At 42.7% G+C, this 25,162-nt stretch overlaps 2 protein-coding genes and 2 long non-coding RNA genes across 5 annotated transcripts in view; 1 reads left to right on the forward strand and 3 right to left on the reverse strand.

Annotated features, from left to right (window-relative positions):
- Positions 1 to 294: 294 nt before the first annotated feature.
- On the reverse strand, positions 295 to 2,020 carry LOC139223834 (uncharacterized). Its single transcript, XR_011586037.1, has 5 exons — positions 1,633 to 2,020; positions 1,327 to 1,422; positions 947 to 1,120; positions 759 to 800; positions 295 to 338 (listed from the first exon to the last, which is right to left on the reverse strand). It is a non-coding gene; the product is annotated as an uncharacterized lncRNA (long non-coding RNA).
- Positions 2,021 to 2,160: 140 nt separating this feature from the next.
- Positions 2,161 to 5,403, reverse strand: LOC139223903 (uncharacterized). Of its 2 annotated transcripts, XR_011586055.1 has the most exons (4): positions 5,279 to 5,403; positions 2,853 to 2,898; positions 2,596 to 2,718; positions 2,161 to 2,368 (listed from the first exon to the last, which is right to left on the reverse strand). It is a non-coding gene; the product is annotated as an uncharacterized lncRNA (long non-coding RNA). The 2 variants fall into 2 exon arrangements; XR_011586054.1 differs by lacking the exon at positions 5,279 to 5,403 and having other exon boundaries at positions 2,853 to 2,963.
- Positions 5,404 to 6,209: 806 nt separating this feature from the next.
- gca (grancalcin) lies at positions 6,210 to 16,377 on the forward strand. Its single transcript, XM_070855878.1, has 8 exons — positions 6,210 to 6,346; positions 7,105 to 7,344; positions 9,050 to 9,119; positions 10,776 to 10,819; positions 11,080 to 11,227; positions 13,950 to 14,063; positions 14,322 to 14,380; positions 15,276 to 16,377. Exons 1-8 carry the CDS (start codon positions 6,323 to 6,325, stop codon positions 15,300 to 15,302), a joined length of 726 nt encoding a protein of 241 aa, XP_070711979.1. The 5' UTR covers positions 6,210 to 6,322; the 3' UTR covers positions 15,303 to 16,377.
- Positions 16,378 to 19,202: 2,825 nt separating this feature from the next.
- kcnh7 (potassium channel, voltage gated eag related subfamily H, member 7) overlaps positions 19,203 to 25,162 on the reverse strand; it is a 58,239-nt gene continuing 52,279 nt past the window's right edge. The window contains exons 15-18 of the mRNA XM_070855582.1: positions 24,867 to 25,148; positions 23,245 to 23,404; positions 20,581 to 20,770; positions 19,203 to 19,490 (exon numbers count right to left, since the gene is read on the reverse strand). Of these exons, the coding sequence (XP_070711683.1) occupies positions 19,203 to 19,490; positions 20,581 to 20,770; positions 23,245 to 23,404; positions 24,867 to 25,148 (920 nt within the window). The remainder of the gene's footprint in view (positions 19,491 to 20,580; positions 20,771 to 23,244; positions 23,405 to 24,866; positions 25,149 to 25,162) is intronic.

Below are 25,162 nucleotides of genomic sequence, written 5' to 3' on the forward strand. Positions count from 1 at the left end.
GTGCAAAAATCACTGAAAATGTTTTCTATCTGCTTACAGTCCTAAAGTGAGTTTTTTGGGGTTCACAAATGATCAATTTCACATTAAACTGAATCCATGACCAGTAAAACACAGGATTCTGCTCCAAAATTGGGTCAGTGTGAATGAGGAGGTCATGTAAAAGGCACTACACAAATACTGACCAGAGGTGGATTCACAGCAGTTAAGCCAGTGCAAAAATCACTCACAATATCAAAGACATAGGAAACAATATGTAGACAAAACCTCTTTATTTAAGAGTGTGAAGTGAAGGTGCTGCTTTGCTCACTGGACATCCAGCAGGAACATGGAGGCAGATCCTGTGAGACAGAAGAAGACAATGATTAAGACCAATACAAACATGTCAGAGGAGCTGCTGCTCTACTTTTACCTCAAATCAGTTTGTCTATTAACTCTTTGCAGCACAAGTTTTATCAAAGAGTGACCAGACAGAAGATTAAACTTGTGATCTGTTCATTTGGAAATTGTTCTCTTCATTTTAAATAAAGTTTGATGTGACAACATCCTGTGTTGATATTTACTGACTCCTCATCTCTTCCCAGCAGACACCTGGATACTTTTAGATTCTCCCTTTACAAACGAGAATCATCTACTGCAAGAATTCACAAATCTTCAATGTTTATTGTGCTCCAACATTTAGTGGCATTAACATTACAGAACTGTTTACCTGTAAATCATCATATTAGAAAAGTGGAACAAGTAGTTGAGGAATTTTTAACCACAAAAAAAAGCTGTTAGTGTCCCACAGGTTCCTGAGCCACCTGCAACGAGAAGAGATTTTCACAACATGAAATTGACCTGCAAACATCAGACTAAATGTGACAAAGTTTGTGATTTCTCACATCAAAGCTGCTGGTTCACCACCTGATCTCAGCCACAATAAACCACCACTGATATTAATACTTACCTGATCTTTGAGAGTCTGAAGTTTCATTAGAGCAAAACTCCACTTTGTTGGTCAGGAAACAAACTTTGTCCCTTAACTGCAACATGCTCCCACCGTGATGCGTTCATGGCACCAAGTGATGATTTTTCCTCAAAGGGTGGAGCGGGGACACCACAGGGAGCAACGTCTCTGCTCCTGAAGAAGATCAGTTAGAAACAAGCCACATGTTAGTCAGTGATTATTGACCCTGTAGTCCAGTCATTAGCAGCAAACTCACTGCAGACACACTTCAACATTTTTCACAACTTTAACATTAAATCCAACAGGACTTTAAACTGTCGTCACAGTAGGTCTGAGCTTTAACTCTCCTCCTGCTGCTGCTGCAGAGTCTGTATGCTCACCTGTTTCATCCTCTTTCTCCCTCTGAAGCTGCAGCAGCTGATTAACAGGAAACAGCTGCGAGGATCAACGAGGCCTGATGAGGAACCTTTGGGGTTCTAGGACAAACACAGAGAACATTAGAACCATCAGCCACAATGAAACCACCAATATACCCAAAAATCACAGAGTAAAACTGTTGTGCCCTTATTAGCATATATAATTTAGCATCTATCCATCAAGCTGCAGTAGCATGTTAGCTAGCATTAGCTAATTAGCTAACAAGTGACCACTGATTTGTGTGTGTGGCCATTCAGCCTCAGACTGACCTCATTAACCAAAGCCAACTCCGCGTCTCCATGATGTTTCCTCCAGTCGTTCCACTTTATGAAGCAGAAAAATGAGCCCAAGTAAAGCGTCTGATTCTTTGTAGCTGCAGGAGAAAAGCCGACTGGCGTCGGGGAGCTCCGAACCTTCTGTCTTTATGGTGATTGGCCCACCATGATTGGCCCACCATGCGGCCAATCACATGCGAGAACAGAGTAGGATCATACCATTATGTGACAATAGGAAGGGAGACACTCTGAGGACAGCTAGTCTAGTGGTACAGTCCAGGTAAGAGCCACAGAGAGCCGGGTTTAAATGCAAGCGGGTCTGGAAAGAGTGAACACTTGACTTTTAGTTCAAGAAATGAGAAAACCGTAAAAGAAGCAGCATCTGGCCTTTATTTATTTATTTGATTTGTTTGCTGTGGTTCTGTGTTCAGTTGTTCATTTAAAGGTTTGTTTCAAATCAAAACAATAGTAACTGTAGTTTTTTGTAACGAAAAAAAAGCATTAAAAAAAATAAGGCTTTTATGAAAACACTGAATAAAAAACTGCTTACCAAAACACAAACCAGTAATTGCTAAATCAGGCTAAAATAGAAGGCTCCAATACAAAATGAAGAGCCATTTGGGAGCCATAAGAGCAGAAAGTTTGTCAAGAGCCGGACTTCCCATCACTAGCGTCCTGACGTCGTTTCCCTGACAACAACCAGGCAGGAGCCACAGCGCCCCCTTGTGTCCTGTAGGGAAATAAACACAGTTGTTAGTGTTTTTTTGTCATTTATTGCATCTTTATTTTTCACAGTGGAGATATTGTACTGAAATGTTACTACCTTAAGATTTATTATATCCCAGATGTAACTGCTAGTATTTACAACATAACACAGTCAAGTAACGGGGGCCTACTGAGTCCTCCACTTGTACTCTAACAGTTAAGTAAAGTTCAGATTAAGTTTGCTCCACTTACGCTGTTCTCTGTGTGCAGGCCTGACTGCTGACTGCGCTGCATGTTGCAGTCCTGTCTCACGACACTGTGGTTAAAGAGCTGAGGAGTCTGGAGAGTCCATGTTCATACATGATGATGCACCTGCTGCAGAGGAGACAGTCGTATGTTGAATGCATTAAGACTTTGCTGCTAATGGGCGCCTTCTGTGAGACAAAGGTAACTACAGTCTGTTACATTTATTGAAAAGCCACAAAAAAACTTAAATAAAAAACACACACATTTTTAGGCAGGGATTTTGCTCCTCAGCAGTGAACACCAGCCAACCTGAAGCATGAAAGGAAAAAGAATCAATCAATAAGTGATCAGAAGTTAGAGCTGTATCACCTTCATGTTGAACAAGGCTGCACACATCATTCAGCTCAACAAGAGCAACATTACAGTATTAAAACAATCAAGTGAAACAGGGCATTAGGACAGGATATTTAACACAAACAGACACAACATGTGCTAAGAGGCCAAATAAAACTGCACCAAAACTAGAAACACTGCTGCTATTTAACCGCAAGAAGCTTCGTTATTTAATCATACATCATACAACAGCATCCACCGAGTTACAAACTTAATAATAGTGACTTTAGTGTTTAATGTCTGTTGCTGGGCTTTTCTTTCCTCATGTTGTTCACTAGCTTGTTTGTTTGTCACTGTAGCGAAGCTGATCCATAGGTGGCACTGATTTCCTCTGATAACAGTAAAACTATAACAGATGAAATATAAAGCATGCTCCTTCTCATAATAAGCTACATTTAGTCATCATTCTGGTGAATTTGGCCGCTGGCTGATTTACTTATCCGCCTCAAAAAGCAGTAAAATAACTTAACTTCCGGGCGCCTGAGAGGTCGGCAGCCTGTTGCAGCAGCTTCCTTTCTACTGTGGGGAATGTAATATTTGTGATGAATATAGTATCAGTGAAGAATATAGTGTTACTATTCCAAGTGCCTCATGATGTGTGGAGATCAGATTGTTATTATTCATAGTGCCTTATTTTACACCTTATTCACTGCTTTGTATTTACAGGGACAGACACATATTGCTTAAATGTATTGCTATAGAGTTGGCCAACTTCATAATGTCAAAGACAGAGAGCAAAGAGCAGTCTGGCAAGAGGACACACAGCTTACATGCACCACACTAACAGCTCCATATAAGGGAGCTCCAAGGACAAGAGACGCTCCCTCTGAATGCCCCCATCGTAGAAGTTAGACAAGATAGACACAATAGGGACAGGTTGCACTGAAGGATGATCATGCATGAGACTAGAGTAGGTAGGGTACTTTTTCCAGGTTCGGCTTTACCGGATTGGAGGTCGTGATGCCAAGAGGCTGGGACCAGCCTGTGCACCAACAAGGGCGAGCCAAGTCTAAACCTTGGTCTCCCCCCACCTAATCTAAACCAATCACAATTCTATCCACAATATCTGAATGTACAAAATGATGCATTATACAGAGCCCAGGGCTCACTCTGCTCTCTGTTGGCTACAGAGGAACAGTTTGCTGACTGTGGTTTTCTGAGAACAGACTGAATCCATGACCATGCTTATGTTTTATTCTTACAAATATTAAAACACCTTAAATAAGAGAAGTTGCCTGTCTTCTTTTGAAAAAATGAACATGACACTACCTCGCCTTTTTTTTGATTTTGTACCTCATATTTATTTATTTCTATTTTTCTTTTGGTGTGATACTTTGTGTTTTGTTGAACTGTGGAAGACCTCCTGCGTTGTCCCGGTGCCGAAGAATAGTCGTCCCAGTGGTCGACTGGTGATGCCAACGAGGTGAACGAGCTGGTGAGGAAGGCCAGCTCAGTGGTTGGACTGGAGCTGGACAGGATAGTGGTATTATTTGTATCATTATTATTATTATTATTATCATTATTATTACTTTTGTGTTTGAAGTTTATTCTTATTCTTTGTGTGTACCAAAAAGCAATTTCCCCCTGGGGATTATTAAAGGAATTCTGATTCTGATTCTGATCCAACCCAAGACCAAGACGGAGCGCTTCAGATGCTCATTTGTGCCCACTGCCATCAGAGTGTTTAACAGCAGTGGAGAACTCAGTCTGCCATCAAGCTGAGCCCCCCACCCCCCAACAAACACCACTCACTGATCCCCCACCTCTTGCACTGGACTGACTGAATATGCACATAACATTCTACCTATCAGCCATACTATTATATCTTAACATTATCATCATTGTTGTAAACTTTATTATTATGTCATATTGAACTCTCATTAATATGGTTGTTTCTGGAACATTATTATTGTCATATAGTATATTATTATTATTACTATACCAGTAGTCATGGTTGATGGTAGCACTGTACTTGCACATATTTATCCATTCCATATTATATTATTATACCATACAGCAACACATCAGGCCTTCACAGCTGCACTATTCTCACACCTGCTGCTAATTATATATGACATCACTGTCATAAAGTGACACTTTCTTTTTTAACGTGTTTTTCTATTGCGCTTTTTAATTTGGTATTTTTAATTTTGTACTTTAATGTTGTACAGTGGGCTGTTGCAACACCTGAATTTCCCCCATGGGGATCAATAAAGGATTATTATTATTATTCAAATGTAGGAGCTGTTAACGTTGGCATGGTTAGCTAGCTACTGCCATTCAGCCTCAGACTGACCTCATTAACCAAAGCCAACTCCGCGTCTTCATGATGTTTTCATCCGGTCGTTTTACAGTTTTCCTCTGGTCCTCTAAACATCTTTTTGAAGCAGAAAAACGAGCCAACAATCCGCTCAGGTTCCAACATCATCTATTGCTGTTGTTGTTGCTGTTGCTGCTGCGGAAGTGTCCTGACGTCATTTCCTCGACCTGAGAAACGTCGCACCGTTGTGACACAACCAGCCAGGAAAGTTTAGCAATAACTCTGTAGATGTAGTAACTACGGGTGTTAATCATTCACAAATAAATGTAATAAATTATTTTCAGGGAGTTCATTCCGCAGTGCAGGTAGTAGTTTGGCTTCAGGCGTTTTACATTTTTGAGGACACAGCGCCCCCCTGTGTCCTGTAGTAGTAACTATTTATCAATGTTCCTCCACTCGTTTTCTCTTTTTCACTGTTATTTCTTTTCATTAGGGCCCGAGCACCGAGTTTGCAAGACTTGGCGAGGACCCTATTGTACTTCACTGTATTATTATTATTCTTTGGACATTTCGCGGGGGGAAACAAGGTGCAAGGGATACTCGAAAGTTCACCAAAATCTGCAAACATGTCAGGGGTGTTTCACATGGCCGTGCAGAAATGGCTCGATTGCACCCCCAAACAGTTTTCAAAGCCGAAGCCCCCTCCTTTCTCTTTGCTCTACAAAGATCAAATTTGGTGAGCACGTGTAGGACATCCAGACCTAAAAAAAAGCCTTTTGGGGCCTTGCCAAAAAACGCACATAAAGTCTGGCGAAATTGTAGATGGAACTTAAATTTACGAGAGGTCCCTAAAGGCAGCACACACTGTCAATATTCGGGTGGTGGGCGGGTCTTTTTCTAATAGTCTCCATCCATTGGTTCTCTCTGCTGTCAATCAACTCACTTCCGACAGATCGGATATGATGTAGAAAATGTTCAGACTTATCGGAAGTTACAAGCCTGGTGTAAAGCGACTAGTGCTCGACGCCAACCACACTTTAAAGATTTTAAACTTGTGACCAGTTTGCCCTCTTCCACCAAATGGCTTATCCAGGGTATGGCGGGGTGAGTAAATAACACGTTACCGTGATTTTATGCTGATAGACAAGCTACAGTGGTTAGCAGGAAAGCTAGCAAGCAGCTCTTGGTTCAGTGGATCTCCGACAGTTTGTCACAGTGTGTGCTGTTACAGGTTTCCTTGTCTTCCTGTTGTAAAGCAGACATCCTCAAACCCGTTAACCACAATAAGGTGTACGTCTGGAGCCATACTGGCATCCACAGTTTATTAGAAATTGACTGTAAAACTAAGAAAAAAATTACTTCCGGGATGCAAATTCCGCCACATTCAGGATAATAAAGACCAGAAATCACCTACCTAGCTGACTGTGTATTTGAAAGGAGGGCACACCTACAGTGTGGGAAGTTTGTCAAAAAAAACCCTGTACACTTTGCATCAACAACAAATACACACAATTTTGATTTTATTCTGCTGCCTGGAAAATCTTTCAAATTCCCTTTTAATAGGTCTTAAATGGTCCAAAAAGTATGAGCTTTGTATACGTAAAGAAGCTAAAAATAACTTTTATTAAAGTCTAAATGTTCACTGCAGTGATTTCTTTGTGATCTAAATAATAATAGAGTAGATTAATTATGGAGACACACCCTCCACCCTCTTAAGCATTGAAGTAACAGTCAGGGCTCCGTCACATCAGCATCAAACACACTTCTTACACAGCTTTTATTAGAGATCTCCAAACACATGTGTTGACAAACTCAATAAATGCCTGGTATGTTTCTGAACCAAATCCTCCTCTCTGCCTCAGTATGGGGGTCCGATGCCAGGCATGCCAGCTCAGGGGATGCCGCCTCAAGGAATGCCAGGAGGGCCCATGAGAGGCCCCATGGGAGGCCCCATGCCTGGACACATGGGTGGGCCGATGGGAGGTGCACCACCTCAGGGAGGATATCCCGCTTATGGAGGAGGCTATCCAGGCACGTATGGTGCCCCGCCCCCAGCTGCCAATGATCCAATGTGGGGTTATTTTACAGCCATCGCAGGCCAGGTAAGAGAGGGTAAACTGCAACCTTTGTCCGCTTATAAATGATTTGAAGAGCACATTTTATACATGTAGTCTTTTATGAAAGCCAAATGTTTGTTTTCGCTTTCACATTCCAGTTCGGACAAGAACAAAAAACGCCGTTTTTGCATTTTCATGTAAACAGTTCAGTATCGTCATGGCTGAAATGTATGAGGCCTCTGCCTCAACTTGATTTCACACTGCTTGAAATGTTGGAAATGCGACCAGTGCAAATGACTGATTTAACGGTGAAAGATGTAAAGTAATCTTTGGTAGTTTAAAATGGTTAATTCTGTGTTTTGGTTTTTGTCATTTTGTACAAAACTATGGAAGATTAAGCACAAACAACCAAAGCAACACGCTTAGACAAATGTATTCGTTTTATTTATATGCATTTGTTTGATCATAATCAAATAAAAATAAATGTCAATCAGACAGTTATTTCATTTTTTGTGATGTGAATTTTCCAGTGATGTATTTCAGTGCTGCCCTGCAGACTGCACCTATCACTGGTGGCATAAGCTGATGGCAGCTTTTCACAATAAAACAGTTTCCAGTGGATCCGCAGGCCTGAGAGACATCACTGCTGACTGTTGGTTACATAAACTGTTTGCAGCTGTAAGGGATGGACTGTGCTGTTGGAAGCTGTACAAACAGACGCTTAAAGGGAAGTGTTGACAGCTAATTAGTGTTGGTTAACTTACAGAAAACACTGCCAGGTTTAATGGAGGAGGATATGCTAATGATAATAGATGTCCTCAAGGAAGAGATTCAGGATGGATGAATTTTTCAGTGCATAACGGTACTACCACTGACCGTCAACTGCCACCTCAGCTCTGCCAATGAAACAAAGTGCCAAAATTCTGAATAGTTTAAGAGACCTATTGTGAGTGTCCTTTATTTGTCTTCATTTAATCAGCAAAAAGTAACGTGCTGTAAAATGTACCCACCCTATAGTCTTACATTCAGCCCCTCTGGCAGCTCTAGCTCTGCCTCCCAGACACCTATTAGCATTAGCATATCCTCTTCCAGTAAAGCAGTGAGTGTTTACTGTAAGCTAACACAAGCTCACTAAGGCTATAAGGGTCTGTTTGTACAGGGTCCTGTGGTCACAAATGCAACTCAATGCACATTCAATGTTATTGACTCATTCTGCTGTACATAATGTTTAGTCTGTCCATACTTTAAATATCATAGCTACTTCAATTCTGTAGCTGTATTTGTTTTGTGTTATAAATATCGCAGTGCATCCCGTCTTTTTTACTTTTATTAACTATATACACTTGCTACTGTTTGTGCTATCTGGTGAGATGCTAAACTGCATTTCATTTTATTGGCGCTTACATAATCACAGACCAGCAGATTGGACAGCTGCTTTTTTTCCGTTTTGGAGCAGAAAAAACATTTCCATTCCAGACTTAGACACACATTGTTTATAATGAATGAGACTACTTCACTTCAGAGATGCTTGAAACTCACACTTCCTTTTTCTTTCTTGCTGCTTTCTCTATTTTAACTCGGCATAGTTTATACAGCACTTAAGCAGTGGCAGACACGAGGACATGGAGGATGTTTCTTTTTGTGATTCTTGACTCCCATCTTCACACATGAGCAGCGGGCCAGTCTCCTTAGAACATTTTTTATTCCTGAGGGTCACACATGACTGAATATCTCTCTCTGTCCTGCACAGGATGGTGAGATCGATGCGGAGGAGCTCCAGAGGTGTCTGACCCAGTCTGGTTTCACTGGCAGCTACACTCGTAAGTTCACCCAAATATCCCCCAGGAGATATTTTACAATGTGCAGTCAGGTTTTATTCAGTCAAGTGTAGTAACATAATGGATTTACTAATAAACAGCTGGGGCTGCACTCACGCCATTAGAGGAGCGCGGTTGACCCTCATGCTTGTGGTTGACACGTTTCCTGAATGAGCACCTGGTGTGTTTCAACACCTTCTTCACTTCCTCCTGGCATATATACGAGGTAGCACCACATGTCATCAGGGTTGATCAGCAGTCTTTTGATAAGACACAATCTGCATTGAAATCACATTTTCCCGCACAGTGTTGGAGGGCTTTAAGAACGCAATATATTTGGTAATAACTATTGACACACTATTGACAGACCAAACTTGCAGCAAGTCCTCTTGATTTTTCAGAACATTACTGAACATGGCAGTGGGGATTCCCTTAAGGGGAAGTGAATTAGGGGAACAGAGTGAGGGCCTGCTAAACCACAATTACAATACATGGATGTATGTTGATGGTGATTGGCTGACTGCTGACAGATGCTAGATGGCTAGTTTATGAAATGTAATAAATATGTGTGCTGCAAAAATGTGATTTTTCACTGTCACACATGATTGTGTGACACCATCTTTAGTGTTCTTGAATTGTTTTGATTTGTAGGTGAGCTGACTAGATCCTTATTTACTCACCCACCACCCAAATATCCTTTTAAAAGTCCCTCAGCATATGTTTCCAGAAGTGACTGAATAAGCACATTACCTGCAGGATTCAGTTGATTATGAACAAGACTTTGTGATGTAGAAGTAAAAAAATAGGGTGTGTTAACTCAGCTTGTCAGCAGGAAACCTTTAGCCTGAGGGTGTTATGTGAACATGTGAAGCAGGTTGTGCAGCTGCTCACCATCCTTTACATTTTACATCATAGACTGTCCCTGTTTCAAATGACTTAAAGGATAACTGCAGTATTTTTAAACCTGGGTGCTGTTTTTACACATTTTCCATATTTTGGGTTACAGAAATGATCCTGATTGACCTCTAAGATCCTTTATGTTTAACCAGAAACAGCCATTATGCCTCCATTGTCCATTGACTAAAACTGGAAGTTTTTCTCACAGAACACAGGAGATGCTGATCTGCACTGCCTTCATTGGTTAGGGTGTGTGTGTGTTATTGTTTGTCTTAAAGGTTTAGTTCAAATCCACTATAATATTTGTGTAACACAAAATAACACAAATAAACTAACCAGGCAGCTGTAGAACAGCACTCCCATGTTCTGCAAGGCCAAAGTACTGTTTTGGTCAATGTAGTCTAGTGGCTTTGAAGGGAGTGATATAATGACAGTTTCTGGTTCAACAAAAAGGATCTTGTCTCTGTAGGGATCCTTTCTGTAATGCTCTTAGAACAACAACCCGGGCCTGTTAGTGGCTAAAACAAGCACTCTTAGCAGATGTGCTTTGATAGATTCAGTTACAGATATCACAGCTGATTTGCAGCTGCCGGCTGAGGTGATCTACAGGACTGATTCCAATCATTTACATCCCAACATATGTAAATAATAGGGTTCAGTTTTAAAAATCACTAAGTTATTGTTACAAGTTTAGAAATCTTGATGGTGTTTTTATGTTTGTGTCTTAACCTGACTAATTCTTACCTTGTGTCATCTTCGCAGCATTCAGCCTGGACACGTGCAGGATAATGATTGCAATGCTTGATGTATCCTTTCTGTATGATGGGGGTGGAGCTAGAAAAAAACCTCTCTGTGTCAGTCAGAGCTGGAAAGAAGACTGAAGTCCTGGTTCAAGTATGTCACAGTGCTGCTATCATGTTCTAACTCCTCATTCAAACTTGTTGAAGTATGTGTCCAGTAGGTGTGTTTCAGCCTCGAACTAGCTGCTTTCTCCACTACATCCACACCTTGCAGTCATTGTCCATGTGGCACGGCAGTTATTTAAGCTTAACCAGCCTGCTGCCAGAGGGACTGCACAGGCAAGATGGGTTTCAATGAGTTCAAGGAGCTGTTCACAGCCCTGAACGGCTGGAAGCAGAACTTCATGATGTTTGACCAGGACAGGAGTGGAACCGTTGAACCTCACGAGATGACTCAGGCAATCAGCGCAATGGGTGAGAGCCTTAACGTTTTGGTTCTCTTTCAACATTTGTTTTGCTATTTCACTATGGAGCACGCTCTCCATGCTGTCCCCCAGAAGCTGCTTAACACTACACCAGTCCTGACTGGCTGACAGACGTGACGTCTGCTCCCTAGAGGCACTTCCTCCTGCTATAAAAACCTGACGTCATGTCCTTATCCTCAGTCTAAAACCTATTCTCGCTCTCAGAAGCTACCTCTCAGTCTGCGGGTGTTGCTAACGGCTAGCAACACAGTTTACAGAGTGAGCTAACCACTCGCTACCGGACGCTGCACTGCTTTCTGGGTTTAGCTGGTCTGTCATCAAACAGCAGCTACTTCAGCTAGCCACCATACTAGCATATCGCTTCTCTTTTGGAGCTGACTATGTCGGAAACTCGACCTCCCCTCACCATGGACAAGGGCGGGCTCCCAGCCAGGACCTGCACATGCAGGCACAAGATTGCTGGGGCGGATACCCACTCTGTATGTACTGCATGCCTGGGGCTGCAACATGCCTCAGCACCTCAGCTTTCTTGTGAGCGTTGTGCTCGTCTCTCTACAAAGACTTGCCTGGCCAAATGTGCCCTTCAAATCATTTATAAGCGGACAAAGGTTGCAGTTTACCCTCTCTTACCTGGCCTACCGCATCCCAAAGCGTCAGCCTCAACTTCAGGCGGCCGACCGAGGTCAGTGCAAGCCGCCTGAAGCCAAAGGTGCTTGGGCTAAGAAACCCTTTGCAGCCAATGTGACGCCAGGGGACCAAGCTGCCCATCCTGGCCAAGAAGAAGAGCCGCACTACTTAGTGCTGCCGGTCTCCTTCCCATGGAAAGATGTTCTGTTCCTGAACAAGTTAAAAGGGGAATGTTGCAGGCCCTACAAGAGGTGTGCAGAGGCCGTGTTGGCGCTCATAGTTCACGACCACACAAAGAGGAGGACATTTGGACCTGCAGAGAGCTCAGAGGAGCCACGACTGAGTCACAGAAGCACACAACAGTACCTAGTCTCTAAAATCATTAATAAACATGTTTTCCGGTACGCATCCAGGCCCCAGGTCGAGGGCACAGTTATTAATGGAAAAAATACAAATAAGACAGGAACGGGATATGGCTGCACAGCCCTCTGCAACACTGCAAGGGGGCGCCATGAGGCCACTGTTGGTACAGGGGGGCTGGGTGGCTGGGCTTCATGAGCACTGTGACTGCGCAGCCCAGCGCAACCGTCCAGCACGGTACGCCGGTGGCACCATTGGGCCCGCTGGCGGAGAGAGCACAACAGTGGGGTGCATGTGGGGCGTCAGATTGGGTGATAAGAACAGTAACCAGGGATTATAGGCTCCAATTTGCATCCACTCTACCCTGATTCAACGGGATATTGCAGTGTCAGGCTCAGGGAGAAAAGGCTCTTATTTTGAAGGAGGAAATCATCTCTCTGCAAAACAAGGGAGCAATCCGGGTTGTTCTGCCAGAACAAAGTTAGAGCTGTTTCTATTCAAGGTATTTCCTAGTCCCAAAAAAGGGCGGGGGACTACGGCTGATATTAGATCTGCATGCTCTGAACAAATACTTAAGACAGTACAAGTTCAGAATGTTGACGCGCGTAACTCTGATATGCTTTGTGCACCCAGGCGATTGGACCTGAAAGACGCCTACTTTCACATCCCTATCTATCCCCCGCACAGGAAATATCTCAGGTTTGCCTTCCAAGGCATAACATACGAATATCTGGTGCTCCCGTTCGGCCTTTCATTAAGTCCACAGGTGTTTGTAAAATGCACCGAGGCTGCCATTGCACCCTTAAGGGAGGGAGCTTGTCTGGCACTTTTTCACCGGGGAGGCGATGCAAAATTTCCAATTAGTCATGTCTGCATTATTATGGCTTATAATAGCAAAGGGGGTACGACCTCCTGTAAGTCTGCATGCCCACTCCACCTGCGGTATGGCTATATCCTGGGCGTTGTTTCAGGGTGTTTCTGTTGAGGAAATATGTGCGGCACTGTCTCATACTGCCAGTCTTCGAGGTAAGCTTGTCTGGTAATACGGGAGTCTCTATATCCCATAGTGAGATACCGAAACAAATGTTGAAAGAGAACTTTAGGAGACTGTCATCTACAGTTCAACAGTGAAAACATCACTCATGTTTTACTCTAATTCCCACCACATATGTTCCATATTCCAACATTTCATTTAATATATTCCCTCTAAATGTACATTCAGGTTAGAAGAGGAGAAGTTAGGATGGGACATTTTATGACGTGAAATGCCATTTATTTCACAGTAATTATTTAAAAGCATTTAAAATGTCCGACAAAGTGTCATTCTGCCTGACATTATAGTTCATGTAAAGTTTATAATTTCACTGTGGTTTAGTTAAGAAATCAGCCTAATTAAATGATTTTCTGGCGTATTTGTCTACCATTCATGTTTAATATGCAAATGTTAATAAAGTCCCTCTGAGTGAGCAGAGAGAGAGCAGTGTTTCCAGTGGAATTAGGGTATTAATGTTAAACATTACATGCCGACTATGGCGCACTGCTAATATAATGATATACTGTCAGCAGCCATGTAGCGAATTCAGATACAGTGAGGTTTTGTGTATTTTTAGGGCTTTACAGTCATGTTAAGGTGCATCTTTGATCCACAGTTTGACAGGAAATAGTGGCACTACATGTCGAAATGAGAATCAAAATAAATCTGACATTTTCCCCCTCTGTATCAGGCTACCGCGTCAGTCCTCAGGCTTTAAATGCCATCATGAAGCGCTACAACAAAGGAGGAAGAATCTTCTTCGACGACTACGTGGCCTGCTGTGTCAAACTGCGATCTCTCACAGGTATGAAACGCAAGACCGGGATCTGTATCAGACAGAAATGACCTGACACGTTCAGTGAACAGCCACTCGTGTGCAGATGCGTGCTTTTAATGTGGCGTGACGGTGAAAGCGAGTTTGGTTTTCATTCCGCCTGTAATCCCCGCTGTTTGCTCTGAAGTGCGGTGACATTCTGTCCGGCTCTGTGAACAAATCTCTGTCACTAGGTGCTGTGAAAGAAGCTTTATTGAAAGCTGTGACAGTCTACTCTTTCTGTTGCAGACCACTTCAGGCGGAGAGATACCATGCAGCAGGGATCTGTCACCTTCCAGTACGATGATGTAAGTCCATCTGTCACACTGTGACCGTTGTTTTCTTTTTGGAGCTCCCACTCACTTTATGACTAGTTTGCACATATCATTGTCTTGGGCTGTATGGAAACTGGGGAGGGGGACTAACCTTGTGCTGCAAGCACCTCCTTAGCTTTATTAACATTTTATGCAGCAGCAGAGAATACTGAACCTGCATGCAGACTTTAAGGGAGGAGTGATCATTTCTGACCTGTAGAAGTTCCTGTATTGAAAAATGCCTTTAAATCAGGCAAAAAGTGAAGTGAAGGGATTTCTAATTTTGTGTTGAGTTGATTTTAAATGTGCAAATTCAAAAGATCCCATTTAGTCATCTGTTATGGAGTTAAACATGTCTTTTTTTTTTGAACGTACGTTACTGTCAGGCATTTTTTATTATTAAACTAAAGAAAAAAGGTCATTAGGACATACCAGAAATGCTCCTTTTCTCACAGCTGTGCTAGGGTTGTGTCAAACTCTGATACACATGGGAAAATGCACCTTTAGGACCTGTGGTGCACACAACCCATCATTTTAATATTGCTTTGATCTGCTTTTCTATTAAAGATTTCACAATGGACAGCTGGAATAAAATATGATAGGGACGATTTGAAAATTACTAGGAGCTAGAGGGGGTAAATTGGTAACCCAAACTCCCACTGATTGAAAAGAGGTAGTTTTATCTCTAGTTTGTTTTTCATCTGTGCTCTAGTGACCCACAGTGTCAGCAGGTCCCACATGTCCACGCTGTGCTGTTCAGTGTACAGGTTTCATGACATCGTTTCAAGCCGTTTCGCCTGCATCTGAAATGCCTTAGTGCTGCTTTAAAGGGCGTTTCCTGTTGAGGCGCTGTGGCTGACACTCTCCTCTCTGCCCCTCCTCTCAACAGTTTATCCTTTGCACCATGTCCATCTGAGCGCTGCTGTACGTCCCACACCACAAGGTCAGGACGTTTCAACAAACCAATCGGTGGTGGATTCTGCACCACTGCCTCACAGGAATGCAAAGGGAGGCCAGTATATTAGACTGAGAGGCCAGAAGCTGCAAAAGGACAGTACCCATTGTTTGTAATGCTTGCTATAATGCTTTAGTCTTGTATGTCACACAGGGAACATGCTGAAGATATATCAGGTGTACACACACACATATATAGACAGTATGTGTCTGCATTAGAGGATATTGTTGCACATGTCAGTGTCTTTAAAGCCCTTATGTGTACAATTTCAGACTTTCAAAATAAGACGGACACATACAGCACATTGGTGTTGGACTGATTTGAAAAATAAACACATAAAAAATGTACACAAAGGGGCTTTAAAGAACGAAGCATTGAGTGTTTTGACTATCTAGATTGAATATTAAGCTTTGGGTCTCATTTTGGGATGAAACTCTGCTAGTGCAAAGTGAACTGATACTATAAGGATCATGTGACCTGTGAGACACCTATTGTGCCATTATAATCTCTGAATGTATGATTTAATATATGAAAAATCATTTATATAGAACTTAGTAGTAATGGCAGCATCATGGTTTGTGATAAATGTTAGTATTTACAGATAACATGATGCTGATCTGCCTTTACACTGAACAGTTAGGAATTCTGTTATAGCTACCACATTTTCTCATGTGCATTATATGTTTGATATTTTTGTGCAGGAAATAATGTGTTTTATAAAACTTCTGTTGAGCCTAACTACAGTAGATCATAGATGCATTTTAGCTTGACGTTTAAGTTGACACAAGCCAAAGTGACTGTGAGCTGATATAAACCCACACTGATACCATTACTAATGATAGCGAGATAAACGTATTATCTTATAACTACTGTATGTCGATGTGCCTCAGATTTTGCAGCTGTAAACTTTGTTTTCCATGTCACAGTTCAAACATAGCTGAGTTTTTCCACATGTAGTGATCGTTAACCTCTGCACACACCTAGTGTCGCAGTAAAGATCATATTTTGTTACTCACAATAAACACTTTCTAATCAGTGTGCATTCGGTTTATTAATTTATACAATTGCGCATTTTCCCCCAGTCTATTTACACAATATAGTTCATTTCTTTAAATATAGTTAAGAACGGAAACATTCAAATTAGCTGTTAAGTGTTGCATTGTATAAAATACAGTGGCAAACATTTAAAAAATGCATAAAAACAATTGTGAACAGCACTAGATTTAAAAAGTGACATTTATATCCAGTACAGCAAGTTTTCTAATCTGTGCAAAAGTTTGCAAATCCCATGAAAGTTCAGTAGACTACTCATCAGGCCTCGGACATGTCGAGTTAGGCTTTAGCAACTTTTGTTCTACATCTGTGCTCGAGAAAGAAAGCTTATGAAAGAAAACACCCCGCGCTCTGCTGGAAACATCTGTATGGTCCTGTAAAGTATAATCTGTTTTAATCCTAATCAGCTAATATTTCCACTCCCAGACTTCTCAGTTCTTCTGGAAGTGTTAAACAAACGAGCTTCTTCATCGCGATGAGATTTCATCATTTGTCAGAGGCAAAAATCCGTGAAGAAATTATATGAAAATCAATGTGCAAAATCAAATCAAAACTATTTCAACAGCATACAGTAAATGCAGCACCCAGCTTAAAGTGTTGCCTGTCACTGAAGTCGTGCTACATTGAGAGGCTGTGCATTGCATTCATCATCTTTCCATCAGCAGTCCACACATTTCTATCCAACACCAGGGTCTTTAAAAACAAATAAGTTACATAGAAAAATAATGGCAAATTAAATACTTTGTTTTAGAAAAATAGGTCTAACCGTTACCTCTAAGTCTCTGGATGAGCTATGAGCCGGACCTTACAGATCGATACATGTCACACACAATTGAGACCTTTTTAATAATTTAGTCAAGTGCAGTCTCCATGCAGTACGTGAGCTCCTGTTGGACTTTATGTAGTTAGAAAACTAAAATGACTAATTCATTTTCGTCATGCAGTTCACCCTAAAATGGTTCAGTACATTTACATGTGTGACGGTGGAGAAGCAGGTTTCTGTTGCATTGGACTCATGTCGTTTGTAAAGGCTAGAGCAGGCTTATAAAGCTAAGGCTATTGAAGGCTGAGCTGGGTCCTCGGCCTAAAACGTGAAAAAACTGCTTTTTTAACGTTTTTGTTTTTACTAATGATGCTTTGTTAGATGATTTTTTTTTTCTTTAGGAAATTGTACTTTTTAAGAAGATAATGGAAGACCTAAAGCATGCAACCAAAAGCTGTCTTGTGGGATGGTCAAAGTTCCCTCCAGCTGTGACGAAAGCTCACTATGTTGCTTCCTGTCTTACAGTTACAGTCAAAGCTTAAACACCTGGAAGGGACAATATTTCATGGCAGTTTGGGGATTTAAATCATTTCTACAACAGTTTTTTCTGTGACACTCTGGTTGATAAATGCACTTCTTAGTTAAAAAAGTTTTTTGTGGGTTTTCTGAAAATCTGATGGGTCAAAAATATACGTACAGCATGTTACAGTGCTGTCGATTCTAAATATTTCAATTCACTGACCCCTAAAACATATCAGGTGGTTTTGGGATGGCTAAATCAAGCCACATGACTTTGGAAAAGCCTTTCCAAAGTCCTGACATCAACAACCAGCCAGAGTTCTGCCAGACTCTTGCTAATGACAAGCGACAAGGGCATCCAAATACTAGCTGCACTGTGTGCATGTATGTTTTTGAGCCATCAGATCGTGTTCTGTTTTCAGAGGACTCACTAAAATGTGTAAAGAGATAAAGAAGCACATTTCCCAAACATGCTGTCACAGAAAAACAGCAGTCCAAAACCAGACTGCCTGGACAGAAATGCCCCCGACACGTTTTGACTGCAACAACCCAACAACCATGCTAATGTAACATTCACATGATGCAGGTGGTTATGTGGTAATTCTACCTTTTCAAATCTACTAAATCCACAATTTAAAGCATTCATTTGTAGTCTTGAACATTTACAGTTAACCACTGAGGCGATCAACATAGCGAATGATCTCCCAACATAAATGCTGTTGAAAGAGGCTCTTTTTCTTTGTTTAACTTGTATAAAATTATCTCCAGAGCGTAATAAACTTGAGAAATCTACCGTGATTCTGTTAGTTTCCACATTATTGCTCTCAAAGAGTGACAGAAGTCTTGTTGTGCTATGGGACGTCCATGCAGCCTCTACACACTTTATCACGCTGTGGTCTGTATTTTGAGCTGAATGAGAAGTGATTTTTATCTGTTGTGGCAATGTTTTGTACAGTAGGCACGCTAAACATACAGACGCATCTCCGTGTGAGTTTGTAACTGCGCCGGCCGTTTGGAGCTGCTGATAAAAGGTGAACTTCAAAGCTGCGGAGTGGGATATAGAAATGCCTCGGAAAGAGTTTCAAGTAGCTTTGTCCCTGTGAGGAGGGTGGAGTCGTAGAAAATGAGACTTGATGGCTACAGTAGTCTGTGAGCATGCCAAGGTCACACCTGATTGCCTGGTGAGTTGCAGTGTGTGTGAGGAGCATGAGAAACCAAAACATGCATATCTGTTTTAGAAAAAGCACATCAGATGCCTCATGTTGCTGGCAGTGTTCTATTTGAAGTATGTACACGGTAGATGATGACTTTACATATGTTAATAATATAGTGTATAAATACCTCTGTATAAATGGACTTTATACATCTAAATCTGATGGTTGGGAGGGCGGGGGCTTGGGGAGTTTCCGAAAAGGACTGGAAGAAAGTCTACAGTTTGTTTTCCTTTGCATATTCAGTCTCTTTCTTAGACCCTGAGTCAAGCTTGAGAGGATACCTTCAGTCAGCGTCGAAGCGTGTGGGGAAGCCTACTTTCCTGGAAGCCCCGGGTCAGAAACTGGCCTGTGGAGTCCCAACATTCCTGAGCTGCTGGGGACATCAGGGAGAGAGGCTTGTCGGCCTGAAGGGAACCTCGGTGGCTGTTGGGGGTGGTGGTGTTGCTCTAGAGAGTCCACGCCGTTATGTGTGTGTCTCTGCTCTGCGTCCGCGTTGCTCTCCAGCAGTCCTGCAAAGCTCCCGTCTGGAAGAGTCTCTGTGTGAAGGAGGACTGGGGAGGTTTCTTTGGATTTGTTCTGGGCCTTTTCTGGGCCAGGGCTCTGAGGGAGACACAGGACAGTGGGCGTCATGAGCCATTTGGCAGGGAAAATAAAGCCAGATATATCAAAGGAAACAGACTGCACTCAGCTGCTATTTAAACAAAACCAGCTGATAGTAGAAAATGACTCTTGATATAAATATTTACAGTATTTTCTGATGCCTTTGGCTTCATTTTCTCAGTGGAGTTTCAAAACTGACTGAATTCTCACCTTAAAATAAAGAAAACACAGAGTGCAGCACTCATCTGCAGACTCTTCATATTAGCACAAGTTTGCATACTGACTTACTGAGTCAGTGCAACACACTTGATGTTTCTAATCAATAGGCATCTCCTAAAGGTGCTGTGCTTTTGGTACCAGAGTGTTTCTTCCCTGGACACTGTACTACAGGTAACAGTTTCCTTGCTGTGGCAGAGGGACAGCAACACAAAGATGAAACAGTGTGCTGTAAAACAGGACGGCCACCTGGTTTGTCTAACTCTGCTGAAGCTTGGTGGTGGCTTCAGGACTGTAGAGTCGATAAAAGGGTCCCCTCATGGGCAGCATTAGGAACACACTTTGATCTTAATGTCACATGCCTGCACACTTGTCACCCTGCCTGGGGAGCAGTATTTCAACATAACCCCTCCACCACCTATGTGGCTGTGGTGGGAGAGAAGGAAAAAGAAATGCATTTTATTGTGGTTTGATTATAAAATGTTGCAGTTAACTTACAGTACAGTAGTGTACCATCTAAATGATGTCTGTAGCTTTCTGTATTTTAGATGATTAAACTGGTACAAAGACAAACTATGGTCCATAAACTGCTTGTCTGACCAGTGGTTCAAAACCAACTTCAAATTTTAGCTTGGAAAAAAATCAGGTCTCTACATGACATGAGATGTTAGACAGTGATTTTTTTGTATTACCAGGCTCCTCATGTCTCTACTTGAGGAGCCTGGTAATACATCACTGTGGGATGTTCTACCTGATTTAAAAGTTCTGCAAATCAAAACTGAGTCAAAGCAACTGTAAAATACCGTAATGGGCCAGTTATTTAGAAAGTTGAGCATGCTGTGTAAAGTTGGGGCAGAGGAAGGTGTAGGTGTACCTGCGGACGAGGCGGAGCAGGGGCGAGGCTGAGATCTGTCTGGGAGGCAGACACCGGCTGCACCCTGATGGCTGGCCTCTGGTACTCTGGGCTGGAGGTGACGGTGCTGTAGGCGGGGGGGCCGGATGTGGTCTGCCTCTGGAGGAGCTGCAGGATGGCCTGGATGTCTGCCGTCATCTGGGACTCCAGTCTGATGGACAGACAGACAATAAAACATGAAGTTAAATGAAAGAAAAACTGGTTGTGTTGAGTGTTGATTGTTTGGACGTGATGCATTCAATGTCACGTCAGAACAGCGTGTTAAATGTGAATGTTTCATCTGTCACCGTTGGTACTCCATTTGTCTTGTTTCTGCAGTGACCTAATTTCACCACAGGGATCAATAATTTCATCTCATCGTCGGCGTTGCTTGACTGTCAGCCCTGTAATTAATATGATGACGGATGTTGTCTTTCGCCCTACTTTCCTCACAAACACAACTGTGGACAGTGGAGAGATAGATGTATACATCACAGCTGACAGTCATGGAGTCTGAAAATCTATTGAATCTGCTGAAACAACGTATGCTGTGTTTCCCCCCATTGATACCGTGAGCGTGCCATCATTCCAGGATGGTGGATGGATGGTCGATACTCATACCAAACACTAGGGGGAGGCTCAAACCGTACAACTGGTTGATATGGAGTGCTGCTGAAAGCGTGACAAACACATTAGGAAGGAAATCACATTCGTTACTTTAGTAAAAACAGTCAATGACAAGTGAAAAGTCTGTATTCAAAACAAAAAGTATTCTCAACAAAATGTAATCAAAGTATCAAAAGTAGTGGTTCAGTGGTTCCTGATTTTTAGTATTAATGTATATTTTACTGAAAAGTTGTTAATGCAGGTCCATTTGGGCTTCAGCAGCATTTTAATGTTGTAACTGACTAAAGTGAAGCTTAATTTGATCTAATCAACTAATGAATGATGTGTAAAGTAACAACAGCTGTGAAGTAAATGTAGAGAAGTACAAATATAAAGTAGCAGAACATGAAAAAACTGACAAAACCAGGAAGTACTGAACTCATGTACTGTTTTGTCAAAGTTTTTTCATGTTCTGCTACTTTAGATTATATAACACTACATTTACTTTGATGATTTGAACTTGAATGTACATGTACACATATTTAAGCATCATTTTATCTTGTAACAGTTACGTTGACCCTCAGTCTACAGTCTTAGTAAGTCATATGCCATGTTTATGAAGTGGTGCCAAAGAAGTAAATGTATGTACTGAAGAGAAGACTTTCATGCATTATGCTGGGAAGTGTCTCTACGGTAGCTACTAAAATACACCTGCACTGTGTCATCACCTAATGCAGCAAGTTACATCATGGCATGGGGTGTCTGGGACAGTGATTCACCTTTTTTCTCTACACTCTTTTTTTTCAGTCCATCAGCAAAAAAAGAAAGGAGACACACAGAGAGCAAACAGAGCGAGCACAGACTTTCTGGCGTAGAGGGGAATGCCTCCTTGTCACTTTGCCAGGTGCCTGTTTTTCTCTTTAGAGGACAATAAGTTCAAATAAAAGCTCTGGCCTGTTTCTGTAAAATGAGGGTTGGGGGTGCAGTGAGCCTGCCTGCCGCCTCGGATATACTCTCACGCAAACCAGCATAAACGGATGAATGATGACCAGCCATGAGAAGACTGACTGGCATAATGTGCAGGATTCTGGAGAAACTTGCGGGCTAGTGCTTCACCTCGCATCATTAAATCTCAGTGCATACGGTGGTGAAGGAGGACATTTTTGAATAGACACCATTTCCTCTATAATTGTCCCAAAACTCAGCAACTTCACCATGACATCCACCATCCCGACCTCGCAGGATGACGTCAAGAGTATTTGCAATGTCTCTGCATCTCGTGGCTGCGTGCTATAAATAGACGGCTGCCGACTGTCTGCCTCCCCCTCATCTGTATCAGTGAACCAGCCGAGAATCACACAGCCCGCTCTCTGCATTAGCACCGCTGCAGCGGGTGTCTGGCCGAAAAGGTCTCTGTGCAGGTTTTCAGCCAATTATAGGCACAATCGTAGGTAAGGGGCTCTCAACAATGACTGCGTTGAAATGAAGTTGAAGGAAAATAAAAAAAGCCTTTAATGGGAGACTGAGCCAAACAGGATCCCAAAGGTGTCATCTAAAGGTCAACAGTCTCATCTCTAAAAGAACACATTTTGTGCTTCAGATTTCAGCTCAGTGTTTGAAAACTTTCATATTCATTGCTATTAATTGTCTGGATTTATTTGATGCTCAAAGTTCCTCACTAATTTAGCACTGCACCCCTGTACCTCAGGTGTGTTATGCTAGTAGCAGCCAATATGGCCTCCAGAGTCGATCAGTCAGCTCACTTCTTCTAACTCACCCCCACCAGGCCTGTTTCAACATGTATTTGGACTCTAATGACGTTGTTGAGGCCATTTATCAGATTCTCACAGCTCCCTCTGGAGACAATAAAGGCTTTACACAACTTCCTTCACATTCTCATAGGTACTCCCCACACACTTGGTGGAGCTCCCCTTTAAAAGGTGACCCATCACCATAACCAGTTAAATATTGTGTGTGGTGTTCAGTGTCTCCACTAGCTGCCAAAAGCAGGTTTCAGTGAGGCCGTGTGGGTGGACACACCTGTTGAGGTGCTGCTGCAGCAGGTCCAGCCGTTGCTCCACTTCTCCGTAGGTGAGTTCTGTGTCGCTGTCGTCCTCCCCGGCTGGCGTCTCCTGACACTGGGCTGTCTCCTCCGCACCCTCGTCGGGACGCTGACGCACCCATTCCTCTGCGTGGAGCTCTGGAGGGAGAGACAAGTGTGCAAACAGACGTAAACACACACATACACACACACACACACACAGTAAATGATCTGTGTTATTAGAGCGGTGCCTCAGGGGAAGCATCTTCCTGTGTTGTGCCTTCTCATCATTTAGCTTTACTAAGCTCAGAACATTTTAGCGCCTCCTGAATCCGAGCATCTTTCCTACCGAGGAAAACACATCTGACCCTGGTTGACTGTCACACCCCCGGTGGGATTTTTCCTCCCCTCCTTTTGGGTGTCTGCAAGCGATGGCTGGAGATTAAATTAACATTTTGTGTATGTCGTTATCCCCGGGCTGTTTGTAGGAATCAATATCATTCTGCTCTCTACTCTGGCAGAAATCCTCTTATAGCTGCAACAGCTGAATTATGGGATATTACTATCAAATCAACATGCGGACACAGTTTCCCCGTGTCAGCGCAGGACCACGCTGAGTTTAACTTGGCAGTTAAAATACGGGGAAGTCCTGCAGTAAAGGTTATTGTTGTGTTACTGAGGAGGTCTGTTCACACCGGATGGTTTTATGGGGTTTTAAGGTGACGGTACAGTTGCTTCTTCTGTCAGGAGGTCATACGAGGTCGGGCCGCAGACACAGATTGGTGTTTGCTCAACATGTAGCAGCAGGCAGACGGAGGAAGTGAGGATTTCTCCCAGAGCTTGCTGGGAAAGTCGATCCCAGATGCAGCTCTCTGCGTGGAGGCTGCTCAGTCAAGCCTGCTGCTCCCGCTGTCTAAACTGCGCCGAGATCCGCAGGAGCCAACGGCGTCACAGTGAAGGGCCTAATTTTCACACTAGCTGAACAAATAATTAAAACCACAATTGCTTTCATCCGTCAGATTTCCTAAAAAGACCGGAGTGCGACCTAAGATGCAGTCATGTCAACGATGTGATTTCACCGAATGTTTCCTGTAAATCCTTTAGTTGGTCGTGACCTACGATCAAAAGGGGTGACCCGGCCCGGTTGCTGGATATAATCCTCTTAGGTTTTATTACTGAGTGGGTTTTAGGTTTCACTATAATGACGAATAATCCTTGTTTGGATTTTTAATAGGTGTGACATTCCTCCTCTGGGGCTTAGGGATTTTTCTGGGGTTTTTCTAAATTAACTTCTGAGCCAATTACCATTCTGGAGTAAAACTTTAGAGGACAAACTTGCAGATTCACAGGAAATTTCATGTCCATTTGGAGCAGACATTGGTTTGCTTAATGTGGACATAATTAAAACGGCCTCGTCGGTGTTATTTTGCTAATTCAAAATCGTCATTTTCTGATGTTTGGACAAAAATAGAAATGTCTTCAGGGTAAATATTTATTTGAGTGACTGGCTTTTGAAGCCGCTTCTTCTTAGAGGCTAAAAATAAATTGGTACTAAATAAAATAGTGAGGATGAGACCTACTGTAGCAATAAATAAGGCTGATGATTGATGTTTGGCATCACCTTTGTATGTCTGGTTCTGTGTGTTGTCTCCAGCCTGTGCATCTGGGGCACTGCTCAGCCCAAGGCCCAGGGTGTGGTCCCTAACCACCGGGTAGCCCAGCACACCAGAACACAAGGGCCTCTGCTCCTCCTCCTCCTCCCTGCCTTCCTCCTCCTCCTCGTCCTCCTCTTCCTCTCCCTCCTCAGCGGACTCTCTCCTCTCCTCAGCTGCTGAGGAGGCGTAGATCTGCCTCCCTGGCTTGGCGTCGCAGTATGTGGCCACCGGCTCCTTGTCGTGGGAGCCTACAGGGAGAAAT

This window comes from Pempheris klunzingeri, chromosome 24, assembly GCF_042242105.1.
Source record: "Pempheris klunzingeri isolate RE-2024b chromosome 24, fPemKlu1.hap1, whole genome shotgun sequence".
In the NCBI taxonomy this organism is placed as follows: domain Eukaryota; kingdom Metazoa; phylum Chordata; class Actinopteri; order Acropomatiformes; family Pempheridae; genus Pempheris; species Pempheris klunzingeri.